The sequence below is a fragment of the Mirounga leonina genome, unplaced genomic scaffold (genome assembly GCF_011800145.1).
Source record: "Mirounga leonina isolate KUSES-001 unplaced genomic scaffold, KU_Mleo_1.0 Mir_153, whole genome shotgun sequence".
NCBI classification, from domain to species: Eukaryota; Metazoa; Chordata; class Mammalia; order Carnivora; family Phocidae; genus Mirounga; species Mirounga leonina.
In genome coordinates, this window is record NW_023270387.1 from 13,864,793 (window position 1) to 13,881,922 (window position 17,130).

General features: G+C 52.3%; 1 protein-coding gene across 1 annotated transcript in view; it reads right to left on the reverse strand.

Annotated features, from left to right (window-relative positions):
* DSCAML1 (DS cell adhesion molecule like 1) overlaps nucleotides 1–4,172 on the reverse strand; it is a 321,326-nt gene extending 317,154 nt beyond the window's left edge. The window contains exon 1 of the mRNA XM_035008726.1: nucleotides 4,055–4,172. Within this exon, the coding sequence (XP_034864617.1) occupies nucleotides 4,055–4,157 (103 nt within the window). The 5' untranslated portion in view covers nucleotides 4,158–4,172. The remainder of the gene's footprint in view (nucleotides 1–4,054) is intronic.
* Nucleotides 4,173–17,130: the final 12,958 nt, after the last annotated feature.

Here is a 17,130-nt window from a genome sequence, read left to right on the forward strand (position 1 = left end):
ATTGTAATGGTGATCATGCAGATGGGAAATTAAACCACATCTCGGCATCACTGGAGGCCTTAATTTTTATTTATGTTTGTGCACAGCCCTTTGCCCTCTTTCCCCCACCCCACCCACTCTGGAGAGCCAGTTCTCCTCAAGACCAAGGCCCCCAGGAGAGAAGTAAAGGGTAGGAGTCTGCCAGATCATAGGTGAGAGGTTCTGTGCTCTTATATCTTAAATAGCCCAATGGAAGGAAGAGGACCAGCTTAGAGGAGGGGAAAGGCAGGGGGAGAAAGGGGCAGGTGTAGTAGGTAGCTCTGGGGAAAAGTACCATTTTGGGAAAGCCTGCATTTTGGTCTCTTTCCTGGGGGAAAGCACAGTCAAGAAGCTGCTTAGAGTTTCAGCAGGGAGGCTCACCTGCTCCTCCCAAGTGTGGACAACAAGGAAGGCTAGCCTGTGAACAAATACCCAACTCATGGAGCTGGTTTAGGCACCAAGCCTTTAATTTCTTCCAAACCCCTTCAGAGAGAGGCGTTGCAGGGCAGGCTCCTCATTTGCAAGGGCCTGCACCCACCCCCTTCATCCCCCTCCTCGCAGGGCATCTGCTCGCCCCAAGGAGATGTCTCCTGGGGCCCCTCCTGCTCTCCAGCACCCGCTCCTGTTGGCCCTGTGGTCTGTGGAGGACTTGAACCCAGACCTGCACATCCAGAGATCAAAGTCAACACTTTCTTTTTGCTCCAGAAGCCGACCCTAAGGCAGCAGGGGGAAATAATAGGCTCCTTGATCCTTCCTTAACTCCAAGGCAATCTAATCATTAAATCTTCCCCCACCATGAGAAGCTGCCATTCAACCTCCCAGACAAAACACACACACACACACACTGGGTACAGTGTATGGATGTCAGAGAATCCTATTTTTATGGGAAAAAAACAATAAACAATTTGCATTTTCCAAAATTAAAGCATGCAGCATGTGGGCCCAAGTTCTGGCCTCTCATCTACAGAGCCTGGAGGAAGCAAAACTTCAATATAGGTTCTCATGGATTCCTCTGGGAGCGTGTTAGTTGGATTCATGTGCTTTGGAAAGTCTGTCCCTGGATCTAAACCATAGCTGTAGAAGGATCTCGAATGATTATGGATGGTGCTGGAGGGCTGGGCAGAGGAGGAAAATTCTCCAAGGCTAAAGGAAAGAAAGGGGTGCTATAGAACCAAAGTTTACCAGAGCCCCGCAGATTAGCATCAAGCCCACTTTCCTGATAATTATGCCCTTTGGGGCCACCAGCCGTGTCTTGACATCAAAGACAGCCCTGAAGCACCAACTACCAGGGTCACCTTGGGGAAGCTCACTGCCTCCAGCTCCTACACACAGGAGTCAGGTAAACCTGCCTTCTCTCCCGTCTGAGCTGGACTTCGTACCTCCCCACGCCCACCGTGCTCACCCTTACATCAATGTTGTCCCCACATTCCTTCAGAACACTTCCAACCATCCATTCACGCTCCCCTGGAACACTGAGTGTGCACCTGCCCTGCACGTGCAAGGGGGTGTGTCAGAAGCCAGGGATGTGTGGATGAAAACCAGCCAGTTCCCACCCTGGGAAACTCAGTCTAACGGGGGACGCAGAGCCTGTGACGTAGTGGAAACAGATACACCACAACAGGAAACCCCAAGAGGAAGGGAATGCGCTCTTCCACCCCATTATCATCATCATCATCAAAGCCACAGCTGTCCTCGGTGTACCAGGCAGCATTCAGAACGTTTCCCATAGATTAACTTCTTAAACCCTATAAGGTAGGTCAATCATCATCCCCATTTTATTGCAGTTGGGGAAACTGAGGCACCATGGGGCAAATGACCTGCCCAGCTGGTTAAACAGTGGGGTGAGTCTCAACCCTGGCAGTCTGGTCCCAGGGTCCAGGCTCTTTATCACCGCACTCACCTCAATTCCACAAAGCCTTCCCTAAAATCCAACATTGACTTTTTTCCCCTTCCTGAGGCCAAGGCCCTCCTTGTCTACAGCACATATTTAAAGCCTCACAGTAACACTCCACTGGACACATTTGCATGGTGCAGGGAGGCAGGTCTGTGTAGGGGTGAGTGCACAGGTTGAAAGAACAGACCTGAGTTCAAGCCTTGGCCCCCTGCTTAATGGATCCATTACCCAGAAGAAGTGACTTGACTTCTGTGAGCCTCAGTTTCCTCTTCTGTGAAGTGGAGGGGAAAATATACTTCCGGATTTTTATGAGGATAAGATGAGATCATACGTGAAAGTTTCTTAGCCAGTGCCTGGCATATAGTAAATGCTCAGATAATAACTGTTATTTAATACTACTACTAATTAATATTTTAATGAATATAACTCTTAGTCCATAAACTCAAATGTATAAGAAATACCACATTTCTTTATGTTCTGTAAAGCACCTTCACTCTGACTCTGTTGGATAAACGGGCCATTCGATCTTCATTACTGGGGCCTCCCCCAGGAATGTGTCAAGGTCTGGAGTCTCTCACCAGCCGGTTGTCCCTGCCTGCATGATCCCTTTGGGTCTTGGTTGTGCACCTCGTGCCTCCTTTGGACGCGAGAACCCTGGCCCCCGCCCCAGACCCTGTGGAGCCACACACAGCCCCCCATCGTGGGGTCCCACTGCTTCCTCCAGCTGTACCCACTAAGTGGCCCATAGTCCCAGTCCCATCCCTGGGATTCATTTGTCCCCCGTTTGTTCCTTGTCCTCAGAGGCTCTCTTCGCCAGCCAGAACACCCATCCTAACCTTTCCTATTAGCTTATGGTTTTACAAAAGGCAGGAAGAGCAGCTGTCTTCAAGTAGATTTGGATTCCTGTCCTGCTAGGAGCTCTGAGGCCGGGAAACATAATGGCCTGGCCATCTGCTTGGAACTGAGAGAAGGAAAAAGTACCAGGAGCAAAAGACAAATTAGTGTCTCCAGAAGAGTAGCCTGCCACGTTAGCAGTAAATATGCCTAAGCATCAGCTCTTCTCCTAGCTAGATGTCGGAACCGATGCACAGGTTCTCCCACTGAGATACTGATTTGGAGTCCGTCCCAAGCACCAGTGTTTTTCAAAGAGTTCCCCCGGGACTCAGATGTGTAGCAGGATTAAGAACCCCGGTTTTACAAGTGTCATGCATAGATCTCTGCCTCCCCTAACTAACCCAAAAACCTGGCAGCTGGAATCATCTTATACGGCCAACGATGGCACATCAATGCTGTAGGGGCACTCAGCACCTGGCCAAGTCCCTCCATTTCACAGAAAGGAGAAACCAAGGTCCTCAGCAGAGAAAGGAAGAAAAAGCAGGAGAGCCCACGCAAGGTGCCAGGATGAAGGCAGCGATGCCGAGCGGTGGGGAAAAAACCCACCATTTTGTAACCAGAGGCCAAGAGGTATTTTGAGGACTTGAGGTCCTCTCTTGGGGTTTCCAGACCTGATTTCCTGTTGAAGGGAAAGGGAGCCAGTAACAGAAGGCTTGCTCTAACAAGGTGAACCTATGACATGGTACTAACCTCTTCCCCCAATACCAGGCGAGAGCGAGGCCAGCTAGAATCCTAACGGGGTCTTCAGCCAACTCATGAAAAAAAAGTCCCATAGGCATGAAACTCAGGTCGGTCCTCTGAGGACCCGGTGCTCACTGCTCTAGTCTCTTGATGTGGGAACGCAGGACACAGCCGGCTCCGAGCTCCTCTCCCTACACAGCCCTTCACAGTGAAGGGGCTTCCAGCTTCACCTCCCACCACCAAAAGCAAAGGTAAGCAAAGACCCAGGAGCCAGGAAGGACGGGGGCTCCACTCTTTTGGGGGAGTCGGACCCATCCTGTGTCGGACGGGACATTCGCACACTGAGCAGAGGCCACCAGCATATGGGTTTTCACCGCCCCGCACACAGACGTACCAAGCCAAGACCAAAGATGCTTTTGGGCCAAAGCATCACCAGAACAGTAAGAATGAATCAATCACCAGAACCAAACTCAAGAGCTCAGCTCAACAACCAACTCAGCACCTCTGCTTCATCTCTCCTCTCGCCCCAGCACCCCTCCCTGCCATGGCCCCACAGTCCCGCCTTACCTGGGATGATGGAGACCGTGTCCTTCTCCCAGGACACAACGCTAACATATTCCTGCACTGAAGAGGGGATGAGGCACTTGAAGACGGCCACGTTTCCACGCATTGACCTTTGATCCTCCACCCGGACGGTGTAGGGTTCCCTGAAAACTGCAGAGAGATGAGGGGGTGGGAAGAAGGGGGGTGTCACAAGGCGGGGACAGAGTGGGGGCCCAAGAAGGGAACAGAGAGCCAGCTCAGCTCCCTCAGCAGCCCCAGGCCTCACCCCCCACCCCCCATCACCTCCTCCCCCACCTCCCATTTAACCAGCCCAGAAGTTCTTGCCATGATCTTACTCCTGCCTGAGCAACCTCCTCCCTGCTCCACTGGACAGCCTACTCTCCCTCAGAAATATCCAGTCTCCCTCTGCAAGGCCCTAAGTCCAACTTCGAACCTTTCTAATTTCAGTGAGTATTTAATAAACCATTGGATTGGAGGAGCCTGAGGGCAGCACATCCAACAAGAGGATATGTAGGTAACAAGGAAATACAATAGAATTCCTCAAAGGAAACCACACTTGATTTCCTGCATTATGCCTGGCCCAGGGCGGCGATAGTTGGGGGCATGGTGACCATAATTTGCCGAAAATAAAAACTGTGACACATGACCTAACCACAGATTTTGTGCCACTTCAATGTGAAAGGTGGCCTGGGAAAAACAGAGTTGACACACAGAATTTTCTGGAACGGCTTGGTGGTTTATAAGGACAATGGAAGAGAATATTTAAAACCGTGATTATCTCTGAAAATGGACGGTCTCCAAGATTCTCCAAAACAAAGTATCCTTACTGTTTCCTCCTATCTCGACACTGCCTACAGCCTGACCCCCGGCTTGCCCCACCTCCACAACTAGCTCTTCCTTCCCTGCAGCGTGTGGAGTGGAGGCCCCCTACCTCAGTCCCAGGGCTGGTTTCAGGGGGTGCTGTCACCTGCAGCCACTCTACATGTGAGGTCCCATGGGTGGGCTGGCTGGGCCTTGGGGGTGGGGCCCAGGGGCCGGCCTCTGCCTCTCCCTTGTCCTCCTCTGCTTGGCCTCTTGTGGGCTCACTCCATCCTTCCACCCCTTCTCTGCCAAGCAGGGCTGGTGCATCCAGATCCCCACTGCCTCCCGACCTCGTCCCTTAGCAGGCACCTGGGCAGCGTGCCCTCCTGCTCTCCCAGCCACGGTTGCCAGGGTGATGCTCGGGGCCCTGCGGCCCTCTGGCTTCATCAAGAGCCACTTAATTGGCAGTGTCTCCAGTCAGGCCAGCCCTGCCCAGCCTCCCCAGGCCCTTCGTCTTTCCCCGCCTTGGTGTGGTGATTGTGGTGGGTGGTGGGCAAGAGATACAGCTGAGGTGGAGGAGAGGCAGAGATGGGGGAGAGGAGAGGAGAGCCGCTCGGCCCATTCTCTGGGGGCTGTGGGCAGGGCACTGCCCGTGGATGTGAGGAGAGCACGCAGGAGGCCAAGGGGGAGCGAACACAGGAGGGAAGCAAAGGGGAAGAGTAGAAAGAACTGGGGTTTGTGGGCACACCCCCTGGGAGGGTCCCAGGGGGTCCGCAGAGGCCAGCGGTGAGGAGCAAGCAAGCAGCCCCTGCCTCCTCCTCTGAGCTGCTGCGTGACCCTGCACCAGAGTTAGTTAGCCTTTGGGGCCTCAGTTTCCTTATTTGTAAAAGGACACAACAATGATGGTAATAGCATGTAAAAGGCCTGGCCCAGGGAAGCACTGCGGGAAGGTTGCTTGTCATTACAGCTACACCTCTGACCCATGGGCCATGTGCCCTTGGGCAAGCCTCTTAATTTCTCCTCGTCTTAGTCCCTCATCTGTAAGAAACACTTTATAGGACTATTGTGAAAACTGCATCCTAACCCAGTGACAGGCACGTTAACAGGAAACAGCCCGAACCTCCAGACGCTGGAGGCCAGAGCAGCACCAAACCCTTGTCTCAGGGCTCCCAGCCCAGCACCTAGTGGTGTGAGGGGAACAGTGCAAAGGACCTACTCCTGAAAAGAAGTTCCACGGGGAGGGGCGCCTGGGTGGCTCAGTTGTTAAACGTCTGCCTTCGGCTCAGGTCATGATCCCAGGGTCCTGGGATTGAGCCCCACATTGGGCTCTCTGCTCTGCGGGAAGCCTGCTTCCCCCTCTCCCACTCCCCCTGCTTGTGTTCCCTCTCTCGCTGTGTCTCTCTCTGTCAAATAAATAAAATCTTAAAAAAAAAAAAAAAAAAAAAGGAGGAGGTTCCACGGGGAGCCCCAGGAGAGATACGCTGAGCATGGTCCTGGGTTCTAAGAGCTCACATCTTGCTGCAAGCAAGCCAACAGGATGAAGACTAGGTCTTTAATTAACAGCGCCCACCCCACTTCACCCCCTGTATATACCTGTTCCTAGCTACTTGGAAACTTGGACCTCTGAGAGGCATTCCTGAAGCAGAAGGAACCTGGAAGTCAGAGATCTTGCAGGATCTGTCACTTGGCAGGCAGGTTGGGAGGCCTTCCCGGAACCTACTTTTCTTCCCTCCCCCCACCCACACATTCATCAGAAAAGACGGCGCCTCCAAGCCTGGTGCCACCCCAGTGGGCTAGCTAAAACCCTACCTGTCCTCTCCCACCCAAAAAGCTCTTCTTCCAATTGTTCCCCCAACTTCAGTGCCCCATTATTATTTAAGGCACACCTTACAAATGATGAGGACACACTAGTACATCATGACATCCTAATTAAGAGCTGATTTAAGCCATTCCCTTGACTCCTGACCTAACCCTGAGAAAGGAGATTTTCGATTTTCTATTTTCTTTAAAGACAACAGCTGAAAAACCCTTACTTCCTTGCCTCCATCGACCCTTCCAAAGACCAAAATCCTTCACTGCTAAAATTTTCCATCATGACGTTTACCTAAATGCCTCTTCTCATGAGATAGAGTATACTCAAAGATCCATCAACAGAGGAATGGATAAATAAACACGGTAGAGTCGAACAATAGAACAGCCACACAGCTATGACAAGGAACAAGCCCATTCAACGATGCCCAGCAGCAGGGGTAAATCCCACAAACATCATCGTGTGCAAAGGATTCAAGAGAATACCTACCATAGGCCTCCATTTATATAAAGTACAAAAACAGGCAAACACCTGTATTGTTAGAAGTCAGGACAGTGGTTTCCCCCAGGAGAATAGTGACAGAAAAGAGCAGGGGGGGGGGCTTCTGAGGGGCTGATACTGTGTATCTTGATCTGGATATTAGTTAAAGTTGGTGAAAGTTCACCAAGCGATCTACTTATAATATGTGCACTTTTCTTTAGGTATTTCAATAAAAGGGTTTTTAAAAGAAAGAACCTCACTGGGTGTGTTTTCCAGGACTAGAGCACTGAAGCGAGCACGGGATTTAAATGAGCGCTGGGTCAGGTAACCATCGCGTGGAGCGGGCGCTGGGCAGGTACTGGCAGCAACTTCTCAGGGGAAAGTGCGGGCTCGGAGGAGTGTTCTCTTTGACTAAGGACATGCAGTAAGCGGGCAGCTAAGATTCCAAAGCCCTAGAAAACTTTCCTCGAGAGACGGACTTCCTCCACGCCCCTCCCCTGAGCACAGCACACGGGTCTCCCCAGAAGGAGGGGCTCTGCCCGCTCGCCATCCTCACCGCCCTCCAGACGGAGCTCCCAGCAGCGAGCAGGTGGCTGGCACCTTACCTGCTTTGACGCGGATGTTGGGGCTCCGGATCTTGCCGGCTGCATTCTCCGCGGTGCAGAAGTAGTCATTGTCGTGGATAAAGCTATTGAAGGCGGAGGGGGAGAAGGGGTAGAGCTGCAGCGTCCCGTTGGCGTGGACGTGCCGGATGTGTGGCACGTCGTAGATGTCGTCCCCCGTGGCCAGGTACCATCGAAGGGCCGCGCTGGGGGAGCCCGCGGCCGGGCAGGGCACCACCACCCCCACGGAGCTGGAAAAGGTCACCTGCTGCAAGGAGTCATTTACAAAGTAGAGGCTGGTGCCGACATCTTCAGGGCGAGCTGCAGGGAAGGGGAGAGGAGAAGCTGGATTAGCCACGTTCTGGTAATAACCTCCCGGGCCACTGAGGCGTGGGCCCCACCCCCACTCAGAGTTCAAACACCAGTCGCTCAGGAGGCACTTCCCCAGCACTGACTATACCCCAGCCGCTGGCCGGATAGACGGGAGACAGTTCCTGCCCCACAGAAGCTTCCAGCCTAGCACGAGAGTGGCAAAAGTTAAAAACATCTCACTTTCCATGCCAAGCCAAGCCCACGGAGAAGAGATTGGCCCTCAGTGTGCTAGGTTGAAGGGTCCGAAGCCATGATCCACTATTGGCCTCCACTGTTGACATTAGGAGAGAAGCTGACATTGCTTAGACTATAAGCATTTATTGAGCACCTACTATATGGCAGGCAGGTTCACACCCATGACCGCCATTCATCCGCACAACCCTGACAGGAGCTGCGAATAGTTATGTGATGTGCCAGAGAACACGCAGCTAATAAGCAACAGAACTGGAATTTGAACCCATCTCTCCTAGGGAGGATCTTCGTGCACTTTCTATCATACCATAGGGGGAAAGGTGAAGGGTCTCAAGACCGTGCTAAGAGGAAGGAGGATGCTTGCTTGGAGCAGAGAAAACCATAGGAGACCCTGGGAGTGGGTCTTCCACCTGTGGAGGCCGTTCTGGGAAAGGCCCAGCCCCCGAGGGCCAAATGAGGACCAGTGGTACTGTGGCTGGATAAGATCTGGGTCGGGAAGCAAGAGACCCACCCAAGGTTCTAAACCTGGCCTTGACACGGACTGACCGTGGTGACACTTGCCCTCTCTGTCCATCGGCTCCTTCACTTATAAAATGCCGGGGGTGGCGGGGGTGGGGGGGTGGACAGGGCTACAAAGACCTCACGCATCTCTGACTCTCTGACATGTTCCCATTACAGCACCCCGTCACGCGGGAGAACGTGCTCAGGACTGTAGCTGCCTGACTGAGGTAGGGCCACCTGACCACGAGGACAGCTGTCTGCAACTCTCACACCAGCATGTGGCCTCAGGCTCTCCTGCCCAATGGGATGCAGCCCTGAATGGTGGAATCAGGCCCTCCCTCCCTGCTAAGGACCCTGCCTCCTTAAGATGGGCCACCTTGGAACAAGTGGGGACAGCCCCGAAGAAGAGAGGGCCCAGTCCCAGGTCTCCAGCTCCCGCAAGCCCCTCCCTCTCCACTGGGAAGATCAAGGAGCAAACAAACCACTCTGCTGCTTATTTAAAGAACGTTGCGGGGAACCCAACTTGACCTCAATTTCCACAACTTTATGAGAAGGAGGAGGGCTGCATCCGGATTGTATTAATATTCTTGGCTTAACTCTGAGCCGAGCCTCCAGGGAGAATATACCGAGCAGCTCATTGAGGGAGGCCATTAAGCCTCATTGGTCAGAGCAATTCACATCATCTCATAAAAAGCCATGATGAAGCCATTAGAAGTAGTGCTGGAAAACACATTCATGGGCTCCTTGCTGGGGTGTCAGGGGGCATCCTCCTAGCAGCAAATGCATTTGCTGTCCCCACCAGGCACAGCACCCTTAGCGGCTGAAAGGCTCTTGGGGAGGCAGTGGTCTCACCTTTCCCTCCTCCTCCTCACACTGCCTCCCCTTGTGAGAGCCCCAGTGCTGGTGGGTGAGCAAGCCTGCTCTGAGGAGCAAGAAAGGGGCCCATCTTCTGAGGGGGAACCTCAGAAGCTCAGAAACATGCCTAACTCACAGTGGTTGGGTATTCTCTAAGATCAGGAAATCACAGCATTGCACAGGTCAGCAAAGAAGGCTTAGGAAGGCTTCTCTTAGGACCCAAATTTGCCAGCCTCCCTTTCCATGGGCCTGCTCACCTTCCGTGAGATTTCCTTATTGAGATTCATTCAACAAATATTTGAGAAGCATCTTCTACATGCCAGGCACTGTTGTAAGCACTTTACCTATAGGACTTCTTTTAACACTCCAGCAACCCTATGTGCTGGGTACTACTCTCATCCCAGCCTACAGATGAGGGTAGTAAGGCACTGGGAGACCAAAGCAACTTACCCAAGACCATGCAGCCAATGAGTGAGGGCTCTGGGATGCAGACACAGGCAATCTGAGCCCAGAGTCTGACTTCTATACAATTAGATGATTGTAACCATTGCAATAATAAAAAGGGGGCTTTCACCTTCCTCAAACACCACCTGGCCACCAACATCCATATTTAGATGGCCAAGTAGAGGATTAAAATACCTGCACACAGAGATACACACACACTCCTCGTGGGAAGGGCCCCTGTTGAACTCGACATTTCAGACAATGCTTAGCCTCTGGGAGCAGGGACATCACTCCGGGGTTCTGGAGGCTTCCTGAGACAACCTAGTTAATCAGACACCCTCTCTGTGGCAGCTTTATGGAGTGGGGGAGGCAAAAATCTGTCAAGGTACAGAAAGACTCTACACTGTGCCTGACAAATGGACTTGGTAAGCTGAGAAAGATTCCTGACAGAGAGGAATTCAGGAATTATCGGACCCAAGAACAGGGTGAGATACTGTTTATGATGTAGCCCTCAGTAATAATAATACCACCAGCAATGAGAACAGCCACCATGGTTTTCACTGTCAACCATAGGCCAGGCTCGGAGCTAGACCCATTATAGATATTATCTCACTTAATCTTCATGGCTCCCTGGGGGATGGTATTGTTATTTTGACCTCACAGATAAGGAAATTAAGACTCAAAGTTGACGAATTTCTCCAAAGTAATACAGTGTAAGTGCCGGAGCTGGGACTGGAGCCCAGTGTTGCCTTACTTTGGGGCCCAGGGATAGAGCTGCTCTATTGTGTGAACCACGCTGAAGACAAACCACAAAATCTGGTTTTCCAGGCTGGGCACCTCTCCCCGTCCTTCCTTCCATCTCAACTCCACCCCAAACACGGTCCTAGTCTCCCGCTCTCCCTGCTGGAAATCCAAATCCGTGCCACGTGCCCACCTGCAAGACTGCCCCTTTCCCCAGGCCTCCTCTGCTCCCACCAGGAGCCCCAGCCGCGAGGAGAGCAGCCTTCCTGCACTCTGAGCCTTGAGTCCTGCCAGAGCCAAGGACACGGGGTTCTCAACAACTACAAATGGGTAGATTTAATTGATGAATTGACTGGGATTGTCCAGCCACCTGTCAGGGCTGATGAAACAGCAGATTTATAGCAAAAGGTGAGTAGCCTCATATTTCTCCCACCTCGGGATGTGAGCTGCTGTCTTCTGAGTCTGGGGGAGCTGGGGAGCATGAGACACACCATTCATTTCTGCTTACAGCTCTGACAGGGCATTGCATTATGAAACATCACCCTCAGGTGTAAAACAATAGCATTTTGCACTTACGTCGTGCTCATACTTTACCATCACAAGGCACCTGTCAGCCCAGAATGCAGAAGCCCTCCAATAAACATTAATTTAGCCTCACCCCACCTGCCAAGAGAAAGGAGTGAACAGATCTAGAAAGGGGAAACTGAGGCACTGACCACCAAGTCTCTCAAATCTCTGCCTCATGCCGAGATGAAGGTTGGCACAAGGGGCACCAGGGAGTGGCCACAGCAGCCATGGGTATGTTCAGTCACCCAGCCATAAAACGGGGAGTAGCAAGGGCCTCACTCCAACCTCATGGAGTCTGGCATGGCCTCTATCAGGGGAGGCGTTCCCTCCTTCTCAGGCCCCTGTTCAAATCTTCAGAGCAGGGACAAAGCCTCAGCAAGCTCTAAGAGGAGCACAGAAGTGTGGTACAATAGACAGAGCCCTGGTAGGAGTCGGATGAACTGCTTTCCCTCCTGGACCTGCTGTGTGACCTCAGGCAAACCACTAGCCTTTCTGAACCTCGATGTCCTCATTCACAAAAGAGAGGAACTGCACCATCTTACCTGCCCTCCGGGACTGCAGAGCAGGGAAAAGAGAATGAGGAAGAACTTGGTTCCCCTTAGAGAGGATATGTGACTAGGAGGGACAGGACTGCTATTCGCATCCCAGCGACTTCCGAGGGGTCCAGGGTGCCCACAGTTACTGCAAAGGGTGACCAGGGCACAGGGCCACTCTGCAGCCCTGCAGAATTCAAGACCCTCTTCCCCCCTACTTCCCCTCAGCTGACTCTGGTACTCTTCCAGGCTCACCTTCCCCAGGTCCCTTCTAACCCCGGGGACCAGGAAAGACCTGTTCTTTCAGGAGATATTTACAAAGCCCCAGCCACATGCTCAGCAGAACCACAGCCATGGGAGGGAGACACCACCTTCCAGGAGCTTGTAAAGGAGATGGAGAACAGGAAAGGGTTAACCCAGAGCCCTGGGCAGTGTGCATGGAAAGTACCAGCTCTGAGGAGAGCCCCCTGAGGGGACATGTAAGTTACTCAGCAGCTAGGAGACAGCTTTGGGGATGGGGGCTCCAGCTGAGCCTGGAAGGAAGATCTAAATGAAGGCACTACCAAAGAGAGGCCAGCCTGAACAATGCCTCTGTGGCAGCCAGGGGACAGCATGTTTGGGGGACCCCACAGAAACCTTCCAGGTGAGAGCACTGGCTGGGCTTGGGGAGAAGAGGCAGAAACAGCCAGATTGGCATGTGGGCCCCCTCTGTGGTGGAAGGCAATGGGGGGCGGCAGTTGCAGGCTCAGCAACTGAGTTCATGCAAGTCCTTGTAGCCCTATGCCTAACTTCATTTTGACCTTACACTTATTTCCCTGAAGGCTTAGTGGCTTAGCTAATTGTACAAGTTCTCAAAAGACAGGAGACTCACATTGATTGAGCACCTGCTGCGTGCCTGTCACCGGGCTTGTGTGCTTCTAGGACATTCTCTCATTTAATCCTCACACAAAGGTCCAAGATGGTCCTGTTAGTCTCATTTTACCAGTAAAGAAAAAGAGGCTCACAGGGAGATTGTACAGCGAGAAGGAGGCAGAGCCAATATTCGGTCAAGGTCTGTCTGGTCCCAAGCCCAAGTGTTTTCTGTCTCAATGTTGGAGAGTTCAAAGTTTGGGGCCTTAGGAGGCGCCCCCCCCCCTTCTCTGGAAACCAGTCCCAGTTTGGAAACCACATCCTCTTGCAGGAAACTCCTACTTCCCCCTCAAATCTCAGCTGCTCCCCCCACCCCACCCCTGCCCCCAGCCCCAGCTCTTTATTCTCTGCAGACAGAAGCAGGCATATTTACAGAGAAAACGAGAGGAGGGGAAACACTTCATAAATAAAGAGGGAGACATTCAGATCAACAGCAAAGCTTCTTCTGGTCAAAGGGAGAAATGGATTTTTAATAGAAAATGGAAGTTATAGGCTTGGATGTGATGTGACAGACGCCCAGACTTAAACCCATTTAATCTTCTCTGCTGTTTAACGTGGAACACCACCCCGATGCCGTGTTTCAGAAAACAGCCTCCAAATCGCTGGGAGATTAGAAGCGTAGAAATAGCAGCGCAATATTTTTAAACCAGAAATGCCCCCAGGCATTTGGGCTGCCCCCAGGGTCACCACTGAAACCTAAATATCCATCACATCCACTCCAGCGCTGGCCCACCAGCCGTCTGGCCATCAGGATTAGTTTGGCGAAGGAAACTTGACACCCCGCGTATTTGACACCCGTGGGCCCCCACCCCGCCGGCCTGGGCTGGGCTGGGGGTGTCTGGCCCGCTGAGGCTTCCTCCCAAGTGTCCGCCGAATTGTCCCCATGTCACTCACCATAAATGACAACCCAAGGGGACTGAAATATTAACACCTCGCCACCTCCACTGGGAGAAGTGAGTCATTTTGTTCTCTTCCTTTACAATATTTACTCATCTCATTCCCTGGACTTTTCAACCAGGTGCATCTGTCAGGGCTGGACCTGCAACCCGCCCCCCAGAGACGGGCAAGAGCCGGCAAGGGGTGTCCATGCCTGGGCACAGCAAGTGGGTCCCCAGGGCCACAAGGGCAGGAGGAGTAGGTAGGCCTCCCTTGCAGGGCTGTGAGCTCCCCGTCCCTGTCACCACTCTCTCCCCTGGGCCTCGCATGGCACTGGGCACTTCGCACAGTGGTTCAAGGCCCAGACTCTGGAGCCAGGCTCCCCAGGTTTGAATCCTTGCTCTGCCACTTACAAGCAACGTGGCCTCAGGCAAGATAACCTCACCTCTGCGTGCCTTAGTTTCCCCATCCATCAAATGGGGTGACCTCAAGGGTTGTTAGGCTAGATGCGTTGATGTAAAGGACAGTTTCTGGTATCTCTGAGTGCCTGGCAGCACATAAATATCTGTTGCTATTTTTTTTTTTTTTTAAGATTTTATTTATTTATTTGAGACAGAGAGAATGAGAGACAGAGAGCATGAGAGGGAGGAGGGTCAGAGGGAGAAGCAGACTCCCCACCGAGCAGGGAGCCCGATGCGGGACTCGATCCCGGGACTCCAGGATCTTGACCTGAGCCGAAGGCAGTCGCTTAACCAACTGAGCCACCCAGGCGCCCTGTATCTGTTGCTATTGTTATGAGTATTATCTTAACAGGCAAATGGTGGGAGTAAATATCCCACCGCAAGTACTCACTACAGCACTAGCAACAACTATTACTGAAGACAGTTCTCGGATGTTATGTATAATCAGCTGGAGGGCTGGTTAAAAATGCAGAACCTGACCTAACAGGTTCACCACGGGAGAAATTATTTCTGATGCATGTGGTCCTCTGCCTACAAGTCGGAGTAACACTCCCTAGAGAAAAGTAGATTTGCCACACCGGACTTCGGTATCACCTTTTCCAACAACAGCCAGTTTTCATGGGCTTGGCTGACAGGGCCTTAGCACCACGTTAATTAACTTAATTTGGTGATCGAGTTAATAAAATGGTAGTGGTGTGATCAATAGCAACAAAGCATTGCAAGAGCCACATGCTGCTGCCCCCAGGCCTCACACAGAGTTTTTTTTTTAATGCCGATCTGGCCTGGTGAGTTTCTTGGGTTAATTTGCCAGGTTCATTACCGCACTGCATTTGCACACAAAGGCTTTCACACAAGATATATTATCTGCCCTCACTCTGTTCGTATTCCACACTTGGAAAAACTGGGTCCAAAGGAGATCCACCAGTGGGACCTCAGCTCAATCACCCTGTTCGTCCAAAACCCGGGTCAAGACCCGCAAGACAGGGTCTGGCTCCTTCATCAGAACACCTGCACCTTGCGTGTTGGCACCTTTGAGATATTCCGAGTCTAGACCCTAGGGAGGAGAGGGGCAAGCCTCCCCAGACAGGGTCAGAGCATCTGCAGGCAGTCTGAGTTGGTACTTGCCCCAGGACAAGATGGAGCAGCCCAGACCAAGTTCCGTGCTTCCCCCCAAACCTAGCACACCTGCTCTACCACTTATCGCCACCATCACCATTTCTTTTTAGCATCTATTTTGTGCCAGGAGGCACTGTGAGCAGCCCTTGCCTTGCATTATGGTTCATTTAACCCCTACAACCACCTCTCATGTAGCTCCTGCACAAGACCCCATTTTACAGATAACAAAACAGGAGGTTAGTTGGTGGAATGAGCACCGGGTGTTATATGCAACTGAGGAATCACTAAATTCTACCTCTGAAACTAAAAAAGAAAAAAAGGAAAGAAAGAAAGAAAAAGAAAGCAGGATGTTAGGTCAAGTAATCGCCTAGGTTTGTTCACACAGCTAACCGTGGCTGCATTTCTCAATGGGCACATCACATTCTAGACTCAGACGGTCTCCAGCGTGTGAACACACCATGAGCGGGGTTTCTGATGCAGGAGACCAATTTGGGGTATGACATTTCTTATGTACTTGGGACTGTCCCGGGCTTTCAACATTTCATCCCTAGGACACCCTCCCACCCCCACAACTAAATGTCAGCAGCCCCTACCCTGGTCCTGGAGATGACCAGAAAGTCTCCATCGGCAAATTTCCCTAGGGAAGCTGTCCTATCCTGATGAGCAGCTCTGCTCCAAACGCCCAAGGCCTTCACCTCCCCATCAGAAACAGAGGCTTTTTTGGTTTTGTTTTTAAAGATTCTCAGCACATAGTTCCTATAACTGGCAACCAGAAACCTGTAAGACCCAGTAAAGATCAGTCATCCTTCCACCTACAAGGCCCCTCACCACCGGCTCCAGGAGTTATGAGCCAACAGCTGACAGTCGAACAGACTCGTTAATCTCCCAGCCCCTGGTAGACAGGCCCTGGGAAGGGAAGGCCCCTTATGGCCAGAAGGTCTTTCTAGGGAGTAGGCTCAGACAGCACAGTTGTCCCTAGAGAGTCCTAGATTTAGATGGTTAACGCTTGAGGGATTTAAGAGATTATTTTGTCCAATCTCCTTCATTTACAGATGGGGAGCCTGAGGCCCAGAGTGGCAGAGTAATTCACCCCAGGTACACAGCTCGCCAGTCCCAACTGGGAGCAGACCCCTGTCTCTACTGCTCTTTCAATTCTGGCCACCCGACCTGTAGAGCCCAGCAATGGAGGAAATGGGGGGGGGAGGGGGGCCTCGTGGGGAAACGACAAGACATTGATGGGGGAGGGGTAGAGCAACCAGGGGTGCTGGATGCCTGCAGGCGTGGCCTCCGGAGGGCAGACATCTGTCTGCAGATTGTCAGAGCATTGTCAAGTGGAAGAGGGCTTCACCTGCCTCTCTGGGGCCTAAAAGGCAGAACCAGGGCCAGTGAACAGAAGGCCCAAGACCCAGACATCTTGGCGGATTCTGAGGATGAGCTCTGTAATAGTCAGAACTGTGTGGCCACAATGGGCTGCCTTCAGAGGAAGGGGTTTGCTGCGGCCGGAGGTGCTGGAGCGGAGGAAGAAAAGCCTCCTGAGGGAAAGCTGCACAGGGCGTCAGGCATCTGATTAGGGGATGGGTTCTTATCCTCAAAGGTGCCTTCCAACCTGGAGGACTTTTGCCCGTGGCAGTCATCGGATCTCTCGCTCACACCCCCAAAGCAGGTCCTGAGACCCTTAAACCCCATGGCTCTGGGAGGCCATCCCAGAAGCAAGGTGGCCATAACCCTGACTCAGCCACGTTCTCAGGGCCTATTCCAGTACCGGCTGTCACCTCAAATGAGGTCACACAAGGTAGGACTCTATGCCTACTGCTCTTCC